The 12,081-nt window shown below is 31.6% G+C and overlaps 1 protein-coding gene across 1 annotated transcript; it reads left to right on the top strand.

The window, feature by feature from the left end:
* Nucleotides 1-3,356: 3,356 nt before the first annotated feature.
* Nucleotides 3,357-8,121, top strand: LOC133304956 (UDP-glucose 4-epimerase GEPI48). Its single transcript, XM_061505041.1, has 9 exons — nucleotides 3,357-3,591; nucleotides 4,834-4,883; nucleotides 5,002-5,137; nucleotides 5,650-5,751; nucleotides 5,964-6,191; nucleotides 6,381-6,459; nucleotides 6,650-6,732; nucleotides 7,320-7,411; nucleotides 7,711-8,121. Exons 1-9 carry the CDS (start codon nucleotides 3,406-3,408, stop codon nucleotides 7,811-7,813), a joined length of 1,059 nt encoding a protein of 352 aa, XP_061361025.1. The 5' UTR covers nucleotides 3,357-3,405; the 3' UTR covers nucleotides 7,814-8,121.
* Nucleotides 8,122-12,081: the final 3,960 nt, after the last annotated feature.

The following is a 12,081-nucleotide window of genomic DNA, read 5'->3' as shown; positions in this document are numbered from 1 at the left end:
AATTGTAAAAAAATAAAAAAATTACAACCCAGCGGGTTGAACCCGTTTTGACCCACTTCTAAGTGGGGCGTGTTGAAGTGGGTTGGTGGCTTGAAAACCTCAACACAACCCGCACCGTTTTGGCGGGTTGATCCGCTGGGCTCAACCCATATTACCACCTCTAATGGGTGTTCATCAATTGATCCAAATTGACTCAAACCGCGATAACCAAATTATAAAATCGATAACTGAATTAGGGGTGTCAACGGGCCGAGCCGAGCTGAGCTTTGATCTTAAAAGGCTAAGCCTGCGTTTAAATGTGTTAGTCTGATCAAGCTTGTTGCTTGTTATGAATATAATTATCGGCATGTGGCCTAACTTATTTACAAAAATAAAAGCTTTATTGAACCTGTTAGCCTGTTTAAAAAAAATAAGACAACAAAAATGTATCCAAATAGAATATACAATCAAAAGCACTAGTAATTTCATAAATATTCATAAATTCAATGTATATCCAAACATCATAATATGGAACAAAATCTTTCAAAAAGTATATTTAACCAATAAATTGGGTCAAAATGGATTGAGGAGAGAGAAAAAGCTATTACAAGTAGTATAAAAAATATAAAATAAAATAAAAATTAATATGCTAGGTCAGCCTGATAGGCTTTAAGGCCGAGCTTTTGAATTGGAGCCCGAGGCCTTTTTATTAAACGAACTTATATACAAGTCCAAGCCTGGTTCCAACAACCAATTTTAGGCAGGTAAGCTCAGGCTTTCACGAGCCGAGCCAAAGGCTCCTGGTTCGTTTATCACCCCTAAACTGAATTAATCAAAAACCGAAAAAAAATCTCACAATTTAATTGGATTGGATCTGTTTTCGGTTTGGTTGGTGAAAATTGATCTAATCCAAACCGATCCAATGTATTGTTTATTTATTATTTTTGAAAGATGGTGACTTGAAAACTCGTTATTTTTTAGACTTGGAATCTTGGATGTTATTGATAGCAACAGTCTTGTTTTAGTTTTTTATTGTCTATTAATCTATTTTAACTCTTCAAGAGTTTTAACACTTGTTTTACTTTGAAGATTTGAATTTTCAGTGATTTATAACTTTGAATGGCTTTTTTTGATATACTTTGTGATTTGTGTGGTTCAAATTTTAGACTTTTTGAAAAACCGAAAACCGATTTCAAATCAAATAAAAATGGATTGGATTGGATCAGATTTAAAAATCTAAACCGAATAGATGATTAAATGATCAAACCGAAGGAATTGGATCAGATGATTTTTTGTTTCAAAACTGTTCCAATCCAGAACGCGAACACCCTACTATGTGCTACGCATAATATATAATTTTTTTTGCATGAATTAATTTTTTTCCATCAACATGAAAAAAATAGAACCCTAAGTATATTTCCTAATAACTGAAATAAAGTTTTGAGTAATAAATTATGGTAAATATTTTTATCATGTTACACACACATCGAAATCCGAGCCAGCATTTCTTTTACATTTTTCATTTTTTTTTAATTGTGGGACCCACCTAATCATGTCTCTACATAAAACACTGCTATCTCATGTAACATGAGAAAAGAAATGCCCATAAATTATCTTGAACACTTATTTTATTTTGATCAATAGTAGCGGGTTATACTACAGAAAAAAGTTCTGAAATAAATTTGTAAATAAAAATATGGAGAAAATTTTAGATACATTATTAACAATGTTTGAAAATTACAGACAGAAAAATATTTCTGCAGTTATTGCAGATAAGTTATCTGCATTTACGTCTAAAATGACGTTATTTTGGTGTTGAAATATTAAAAAATTATAATTATAAAGACTATTATAATACTGAAATAGATTAAAATTATCAAAATACCTTGATTTTTGCCCCAAAACAATGTCATTTTGAGCTCAATGCATATAACTTATCTGCATTAACTACATAACCCAATTACATATTCACATGTAGTGTTTTAGTAATTAAAATGGAAACAATTGTACTGATATCGGGTGATACATAAAAACATGCATGTACTCAAATAATACATTTTTTTTTGGTGAAAATACATTTACCTAGTTATAGGATTGAATTAGGTATAAAATATATTTTATTAATGAATTAGTATAAGAACAATTTTACAATCAATGATTCAACTTTTTTTGGTCAACACATTGTAGAGGCCCAGTTAATTTATCCTCATTTAATAAATTCTGTACGAATTTTATGCTTCAAATATGGAATAACTAATAATAAATATCAATTTATGTTTACCAATTTTTTTTTGAAATTTATAGTAAAAAAATAATACTGTTTAATTACGAATAAATGTCATTTAACTAACAATAACTCTTTTTAGTACCAATAATAAAGCATTAGATTTTTAGATGAGATTGAGTAAAACAAAAATGGAAATATATCATCTCATGTTAAAAAAAGTGACATGATCATATGGGATAATTATAATCATACAAAACTGAATCAACACTTATAATTTAGTAATTGTTTATTTTAATATATTTTCTCTCACCTCTTTTATACTATTGATTCTCTTTTATATGATTGTAAAATTAGGGAAAAATGTTTCTGCATTTATTCCCAAAATTACGTCGTTTTGGTATTGAAATCTCAAAAAATTATAAATATAAAGACTATTATAACCCTGAAATAAATTAAAATTACAAAATACCATATTTTCGCCTCAAAACGACATCGTATTGACTTACTGCAGATAACTTATCTGCAGTAACTGCAGAAAAAATGAACCCTTGTAATTATCCACATAATCATATCATATTTTTTTAACACGAGAAGATCTCCTTCCAACAAAAAGAGTAACAACTAACAAGAATAATTACTTAAAAAAAGTTTTACAAATCGTGCCCTTTAATTCCATTTTCCAGTAGCCACTCAACCAACAAACAGAATCTCCACCCTTGAAGTGTAACTGTCATGAACTTTTTTAATTAACCAATCATTAATCCAAAAAAAAAAAAAAAACTTGCCCTTAAAAATTAAAAAATAATGTTCACAAAAAAAGAAGACAATCATTAGAAATTGTGGTGACTGCTGTAGACAGAATAAGAAAAGCCAAAGACGAAATCAGACCAAGACACACTGGGAATCCACGTGGATGATCTGGAGCTTCCGACTACAAATATTTAAAAAATAAAAAATAAAAAATAAAAAACATGAATTTCCACAAAATAATAAAGCAAAGTAGTAATGTACAACTTTATGAACGTGTCACAAACTTCTTACTTTCTCCGAAAACGTCCTGGCGCGTAACAAACTCTCGCTTTTCCACTGCCACCTATATATATAAGCTCTCCTTTTCTCTCTTCTGTTGCGATTTCAAAGCTATCACACCGTTTACGCATTCACTCACCTTTTTCTCTCTCTCGCGAAACGCTTCAGTTATGCCAAACCAAACCGTTCTCGTCACCGGCGGAGCCGGTTACATCGGCAGCCACACCGTGCTTCAGCTTCTTCTCGGCGGTTTCAAGGCCGTCGTCATCGACAACCTCGACAATTCTTCCGAAATGGCTATCACCAGAGTCAAGGAACTCGCTGGAAAATTCGCCAATAACCTTTCCTTTCACAAGGTGTGTGGCGCTTTCTCTCGTTGCTTTTGAGTTTTTTCTTTTTCTTTTTCTTTTTAAAAAAACTCAATTTGGATTGGTTGCACGGTCCTCAAAATTTGATTTGTTTGTAGAGGATTACAATTTTGGTTTTTGATTGTTGATTTGGGTTTAACAATTGCTTTAATTTATGGGACTTTGGATTTTGTTCGTGTCTACTTTCACTTTCCAACACTCTTAAATCATAATTTTAAGAGGGAAGAAAAATTATAAAGATTAGTTTAGATTCTCATCTAATTTATTGTATTGGAAAGCAGTAGACATCAAGAAAAAAAATAAAGTAAAGTTATTTATCCATTTTTATTAAGAGAAGGATCTGTTTATAATTTTTTTTATAAACTACGTTAAATACTACCGATCAGACATAATATAATTTATAAAAATTTAATTTGTAAATAAAAATTTGTAAATATAACTTTTCTTTTTATTAATTTAGTTTAGTTTTTGTGCTGGCCTCGTTCCACCTTATAAATTGCGTGGGTCCAACCAACAGCTAAAAGCAAAAGTTCTGTGCTTTACTGGTCTGTTACCCAATTACCTCGACAAGTACATAATGCTAATGTACTTTTTGATGTTATATGATTTTGGAGAATGGCTGGTTTATTCTGTTATTGGATCCAATCTGGCTCTCTTGCTTTCTATGGTGTCTAATTTAATTTACAATAAGAATTTTATTTTCTGTAAGTTTTTCCCTCTGCCTGGCTCAGCGGTAAGTGATGTTGTAGGTAAGGGGTTCGACTCGGCTCCCCTGCAAAGCAGGGGTGAGTCTTGACTCAAATTTCCCTTCTCCAGACACTCATGGAGTGGGTCTTGAACTGGGTCGGCCTTTTTTTTTTTTTTTTTTTTTTTAAGTTTTTCCCTCTCAAGTCCGATTTGTTCTGTTAACCTCCCCTGATGGTTTCTTCCGTGTTTAAGCCAAAAATTTTATCTGTTTACTTGCAGACTCTGATTTTGATTATTTAGTTCATTTATCAGTGTTATTTGGTTTAATATGGGCCATTTCGTTTGTAGTGTGCATGTCTTAGTAACAAAGTTTTTTTTTTTTTTTTTGTAATATGTAACAAAGATTTTAGCAGCGGTAGACATTCATAAAAGTACTTCACTTGCATAATTTTACAGTTTGTTGCCTGAATGAAATCGAGAATATTTTGAATTATTTTACTATGCTGATGACCGATTATTTTCATTATATTTTCCCCACTGCAGTTAGACCTCCGTGACAGAGATGCACTTGAGAAAATTTTTTCTTCCACAAAGTAAGGATTATGCAGACGCTCACTTCTTGTCTGTGCTTCACCTTCTATTGTAGTTTTACTTGACCACTGATCTTACAAGGTATGACCGTTTCTTATTATATCTGTATCTTTTCTTCAGGTTTGATGCTGTCATACATTTTGCTGGACTGAAAGCAGTAGGGGAAAGTGTGCAGAAACCGCTACTCTACTATGACAACAACTTGATTGGGACAATAGTTTTATTTGAAGTCATGGCTGCCCATGGATGTAAGAAGGTAAGTTGATATTTTGGGAGTGGATTCTCTCACGTGGAAAAGTAGTTATGTGGTCATGTTATTTGATCACAATCATTCATTTAAAAATTATACATTTTTCTCTCTCTTATCTCATCATCAATGAGTGGTTCTGATCAAATAACATGACCACATGACCACTTTTTCACATGAGAGGATCCACTCCCTCATATTTTAGTTTTTGGTCCTGCATGGGAGGAAGGTCATTAATATACTCCGTTGTCACTCTTTCATAGCATTTTAATTTGTGAGACTGGAATCAGAGTCACCTTGTTCAGTACACTCAAAATGAAGTCTAGTAGTCCTTAATTTGTTGAGTTTTTTTAATAAAAGCTACACTATGAAGCTATTTTAAGATTAAGTCTAGATTTTTCTTCTAGTATCCTGATAGTACTGCTATCTTGAAGTGTCTTGTGGGATTGACTACGCATTCTGTTTTCTTGATGCTGCAATCTGGTTATTGAACAGATTTTGTATTTCTTGAATGATTTCAGCTTGTGTTCTCATCTTCAGCTACTGTATATGGTTGGCCAAAGGAGGTTCCATGTACAGAAGAGTTCCCTTTGTCAGCAGCAAATCCATATGGACGAACCAAGGTATGACCAGGAAACTGTTTAGGGTATTTATTGGATAATGAAACTGGAAATGATGCCAGCTTGGAAAAAAAATCTGTTTTGATTTTGATTTTATCTTTGGAAATGAGGATTGGGGTCTGGTACAACATATCTTCATAATTTGTTGGATTTACTGATAGTAATGTTTGTCTTGGAATCTGGCAATGATATCTGAAGAGATGTTTGTCTTTCAGCTTATCATAGAAGAAATTTGTCGTGATATCTACCGTGCTGAGCCAGAATGGAAAATAATATTGTTGAGATACTTCAACCCAGTTGGTGCACATCCAAGTGGTTCTATTGGTGAGGATCCTCGTGGAATCCCGAACAACCTCATGCCGTTTGTTCAGCAAGTAGCAGTTGGCAGACGTCCTGCATTGACAGTTTTTGGAAATGATTACAAGACAAGTGATGGCACTGGAGTATGTTCCAATGTTTTTGACTTGTTTTACTGAACTTCTACCTTGAAAAATTGAATTCAAAGCTCACACCTTATCCACCCTTTCCCTTTGGTTTGGAATATTTATGATGAGTGGACATTTCCCATTTCCTAAGATCTACCTTTGATTTCTTCAGAAGATCTTACAGGATGGATCTTATCTTTTTCTTAGGTTCGCGATTACATTCATGTTGTTGATTTAGCAGATGGGCACATTGCTGCATTACGTAAACTGGATGATCCTAAAATAGGTATTTTCCCAAAGTTATTATTTTCTTCCAACATTTTCTAGTGTGTTCGTTTTGGTAAGCAGTGTCCTTAACAATGGTTGTGAACTGATGTTTGATTCCTAAAAACCAATGATAATATTTTTGTTTCACCTTTTTTTTTACTTCCTTTTTATGTAATGTTTTGGTAAAATGTCGTGCTGTCTGTATACAGGTTGTGAGGTTTATAACTTGGGAACAGGAAAGGGAACATCAGTTCTGGAGATGGTTAAAGCTTTTGAAAAGGCTTCTGGAAAGGTAACAGACTGATGGTTCTATTTTTGGTCTCGTGTCTGTTGCTATAACCCTTGCTGTGAATTTTTGTGTCATTTATAAATGCAATTTGGTGCTCACTTTTATTCTCTGTATTTTTTTTCTCTTTTCGGGATCTTGAATTTGACATTGTAACCATTCATGTGAGTGGTGTTTGTTCAGTTATTTTATCATTTTGCGCTTTGGCATTTGGACCCCTAATATAAATGTTTTGCATATGGATTTGTAACAAGGTCAGTTGTATTCTGATAAGATACAAGGCAATGGAAGAAATGTGAAGCAAGCTGAAACTTTGGTTATTTTTTGGACTGTCATTTCCTGGTGCATCCCTGAATTTTTTTTACCTCAACTGCATGTTTTGTCCCTCTGAATCTGTTTTTGAAAACATGAAAGTGGGCAACGAAATGTTTTAGAGAACAGACAACTGCCCTTTCTATGCATCTGATCGTTCAATTTCATGTCTAGGTTCTTTAAATTCCTAAAACCAAAAAAACATCTTAAACGAGCTCATTTATAATACATTTGGATTAAGCTATTCTTTAGTACATGACTAATTATTTTTTGTTGTTCAGAAAATTCCTCTTGAAATGGCTGGTCGGAGACCCGGAGATGCTGAAATTGTTTATGCATCAACAGCGAAAGCAGAAAGGGAACTTAAGTGGAAGTAGGTGTTTAATTTGCTTCAAAGTGAATAATTTCTTGGTGTTTAACTGATCTTAAGGCCCTCCTTTTTGAAATTTTTTGCCTGGACTGAATATTTATGATCTTTGTTCATTTTCATCATCATCCCTGTGATTATCCTGGCTTGTGATATTAAATGACTGCATACTTTTGTGTCCATTCAAGTCTTGTCTCTTCAAATTTGCGACTATTATATCGGGAAATATTTTCATCTTTTGATAAAAAATTGGGCAAGATTTCTTGAATTATTACTATTTTTCTCACAAGTTTATTTCCTTGCAGGGCTAAACATGGCATCGATGATATGTGCCGCGATCAATGGAATTGGGCTAGCAAAAACCCTTATGGCTACGGTGGATCTGAAAATTCCTCTAAATCGCGTTGATAATTATTAAATATACATGTTCTCTTTTGGGGCCTTTTATGAACCCTGTCACACCATAGGTCACTGCAAATTTAGTTTTCCCTAAAGCTTTTCTTTAGCGATCTAGTTACGCGGTAAATAAGTAGTGTGGTTTACTTTAATTTATGGTTCTTTAGGTTTCAGCTTACAGGTTATTTGAATGAGGATTCTCTCATGTTCTTCAGGAACATGACTGCATCCTGTTTTGTAAATCTAAACCACACATTGTAGAGTATAACAAGCAGGTATAATCTTATCTCATTATCCACTCTAAAGTTTTAGTTAGCATCACATGCAATGCTTTTCCTTCTATTTTCTCTTTGATTTTCTTTAATCTATCGTTCCATAATCTAACAATCTCAAACAATATGGCGACATGCTCATGGCTTTTACTGGTACCCTGCGTAGTAGTATAAACACAGCGGTTATTTGTCATTCATCATTTTAATTCAATAAAGATGTATACAAATTGTTCACAAGGGCGTGGCTCTAAGGGCTCGTTTGTATTGCCTTTTTAAAAAAGTTCTTTTTATCACTTTCTTATTTAAAAGTATTTTCTATAAAAGTTACAGATATTTAGATTTTTAAAAAAATATTTGATTTTTGAAAAAAATATTTGGCTTTTTACTTCTGCTTTTTTTAAAAACTAAAATTTTTAGCTTCCGAAAAAAGTAAGTTTTTAGCTTTTTTTATGACTTCTGTTTTTTTTTAAATTTTTTTAAAAGCAGGCATCCAAACAGACATTTTTTGAGAAGTGTTTTTTTTTTTTCTTAAAAAAAGTAACTATTAAAGAAAAAAAACTCATCCAAACGGGCTCTAAGTGGAGCTGGAGCCCCACTTATACAAGCTCTGCATACAAATAAATCACAAATAAAAAAGATTTTGAAAAAAATCAGTACACATCTACAACCAATTCACTCATCAAGGGGAAGGAAACGATGAAAAGCAAAACCCCAGTCCCAAGCGGTGTAGCAGTTGGTAAGCGGGATGTGCCTAAAAAATAAACTGTTGTGGTTGAGAAGTTACTGGTTCGATTCTTAGGCAAGCATTTATAGAATTTTCGTAGTTCATTCCTAGCTGTAGTCTTGCAAGGGAAAACTGAAGAGGCCAGATATAGACGACAAGGATTTGTAGTTGCCCTATGACTTACAGGTTTGAAGTGATCATCGCAAAGGACATGTAAGAAGACAGTCATATACGGGTTTTTATCTTCCAAACTTTCAAGGTTTTTGTGTGGACTGTTGAATCAGACTGCAAACAGCTGTTAACTTTCACCAGTTTTCTTGTGTTGTTAGCATTTTGTTTGTTCTTTCCGTAATATTCTTATGACTTATGAGTGTGTCAGTACAAGTAGTATTTACTTTATAATTAAAGTGTAAATTGCATTCTTTGATAAGAGAACAATGAAAAACAAAGTAACAAAGGTGAAGAACAAAACGATGGGTTTTTGTTTATAGAAAAAGGGGCAGAATTAACACGAGTGGTTTATGTCTGTGTAACGGGAACAATATAGACCTCAGGTTATAACAGATTTGAATTTGCTCCAACACAAAGTGATGTCTTCCTTGTTACAATTCTATATATCAATATATATAGTAGAAACATGGTACTTGGAGGAGTCACTTGTTCGGATTTATTTTATTTTTTAGGAAAGATATTCTTACTACCAAAATTTTCTACTACTAATTTTCTACATATCTAATCACCATTGAATCAAAAAGAGAGAATGCTAAATTTTTTTTGAAAAAAGAGAAAATATTGATCCAATGATGATTAGATAGGTAGTGAGTGTAGTAGAAAATTTTAGTAGTAAGAATATCCCTCCTCTTTATTTTTTAAAGTATTTCTTTGAATTTAGTTTTAAAGTATTTTAAATTTTTGGTGAAAATAAGTTTTATATTTACATTAATAATATATTATCATGCTGAGTTAGTGGGGTTGGACATGTGTTCGATTCCTGCTGAATGCATTCTTGGGGAGGGGGCTGAACCTTTAGCCATCACTGCTCCCCCGCACTCCGGATTAGTCCCATAGCCGGCTCAAAGAGTCGAAGCTCGTGGGGATACCGGAGGGAGCCAACTCACCTCAAAGAGGTAATTAAGGTTGGGTAACTCCAAAAAAATAATATATTATCATGTTATTTAATTATTTTATAATTATTCACATAATTTGTAAAGAACCAATCTAACTCAAAAGATTTAATTGTTGGGTGAAGTTACGTTAATGGTTTTATATATCTCTAGCATGACCCATCTCACACAAAAATCCATTGGGCATGGAAGGTGGATAATGCACTAGGTCCAGCCTACTTGTGTTAAGAAATTTTACAAGAGAAAGTAGGGGGACGATGAGGATCGAAACCGGAACACGAGGCTCTGATACCATGTAAAGAACTAATTCAAACTAAAAATTTAAAATGGATCTGATGCATTATCCACTCTTCATACAAGCTCTGATACCAACTTAAGAATATGAATGAATTGTATTATATATTTCTATATTGAATTAATACAAGAGAATACAATATATAGAAACCCTTATGTGCCTACAATTAAAACCCAGACCAAAACCTAAAATAAGGAAACAAATAACACTTCCATTTCTAACATAATTAAATTTATTGAATATTAATAAATTGTTACATATAAATTCAAAAGTTTATCATCCGAAAAATTGTAAAAAATAAACTCCGTTATTTTAAGAAAATTATTACTATTGTCTATTGCTACGTTTTGCGATAGTGTTAGAGAGCCTTAAAAAATTTCTCAAACCAAAGCTTCTAAATTTAAGTTGGGTGACTGTCTAAAACTATTGATTAAGATTCTTAAGAAGATTTATATTTGTATACTTGAGAAATAGAATAAATTCTTAAATTAGTATTTTAGTAATTAATATGTTATTATACTATTTGTTTTTAAAAATTCACTAAATTAATTATCAGTTTTTATTTTTATGCTATTATTTTAGTCCTTAAAATATAAATGTGGTGGTGATATTTTAAAATTTCAAAAGACTAATTTAATGATAAAAACTCTCAAAAAAAATAACCCTTATGCAAACTACAAAAAAAATGTCCAAAGCTTCGGAGTGGGCTTTTCTCGACATTATGGTCTTGGCCTGTTTGCTAATGCCATAGTTGATCTTTGAGGATTGAGGGAGACTTAAAATTGGTGTACTCAATAATATATTTCATGACGTACGGTATTTTTCACATAATTGTTATTTCCCCAGATTTGAGCATGTATAATAATAGAAAAACCCACAACAGTGTGCTAATATTAAAAGATTTGGATAATTTATATTAGAAAAAATAAAAATAAACACACAATTACATTCCAGTAGTTGCGTTCAATCACTGTTATTTTATTCCAGTATCCTTATTACAAGCTTATAATTTCCTTTTCTTTTTTTTTAATAAAACGTAAGGTGAAAGAATGATTCTAGCAGTTTGAAGATTAGGACAAGCCTACAACTACAAGTTTAATAAGATTTTATAGGCATGGAAAATTCTTAAATTTAGACTTAAGTGATGTGTTTGTTATGAACAAGAAAACAACTAGGATAACATTCGACGTTCCAAAACAATAAAAATAATAAAATAAAACGTTTTGTTTGGTTTTATTTGACTTTATTATTTTTCTTAGTAGAATTAATATATTCCACTTTTTAATCCCATATCATATTCTGTTTGATTTTTAAAATATACTAAATATAAAATGAAATTCGTATGTTAGGTTATGTTGAATGTCAATCAAACATTACTTAGGTGAGTCATTTCCTATTGACACAATATATAACATTCATTTGAAGTTTTATCACCTCATATTATTTTATCTCTAACGAGATGTATTTGATTAGGATTTTAAAAGATTTTTTGAGATAATTTTTTTGATAGATTTTAAAAGACTAATTAGAATTGGAGGAGGGACTTTAAAGACTTTTTTTACAATTAAGATTTCATAAGATTTAATTTTAAAAATTTTTAATAAAATTTATTAGATTTGAAAGGACAATATAAATTTATAATATTTTAAAAAATCATATGAATTTTTAACAAATATTCAAAATTACACGAGTCAATAAAAAAATAACAAAGAAATACAATGATATTAACAAATAAAGAGTCAAACTTAATATAATTTTCTCAATAATTAAAATTCATGATAAAATTTCATTTGGAATTTTTTGCAATTGATCTTATAAATGGATTTTTGTTCTATAACCACATATCATATGCATGCTTTTATTGA

The sequence above is a fragment of the Gastrolobium bilobum genome, unplaced genomic scaffold (genome assembly GCF_033153095.1).
Source record: "Gastrolobium bilobum isolate Gb01-03AN ecotype WA unplaced genomic scaffold, APGP_CSIRO_Gbil_v1 utg2887, whole genome shotgun sequence".
NCBI classification, from domain to species: domain Eukaryota; kingdom Viridiplantae; phylum Streptophyta; class Magnoliopsida; order Fabales; family Fabaceae; genus Gastrolobium; species Gastrolobium bilobum.
Note: the sequence above shows the minus strand (reverse complement) of the source record. Positions and strands in the feature narration are given on the sequence as shown.

Bases quoted from the DNA above. Each gene is read 5' to 3' on its own strand.
- LOC133304956 (XM_061505041.1), top strand. From the start codon at position 3,406: ATGCCAAACCAAACCGTTCTCGTCACCGGCGGAGCCGGTTACATCGGC. The intron at 5,752-5,963 runs GTATGACCAGGA...TTTGTCTTTCAG, and splicing joins ATCCATATGGACGAACCAAG to CTTATCATAGAAGAAATTTG. The intron at 6,460-6,649 runs GTATTTTCCCAA...GTCTGTATACAG, and splicing joins ACTGGATGATCCTAAAATAG to GTTGTGAGGTTTATAACTTG.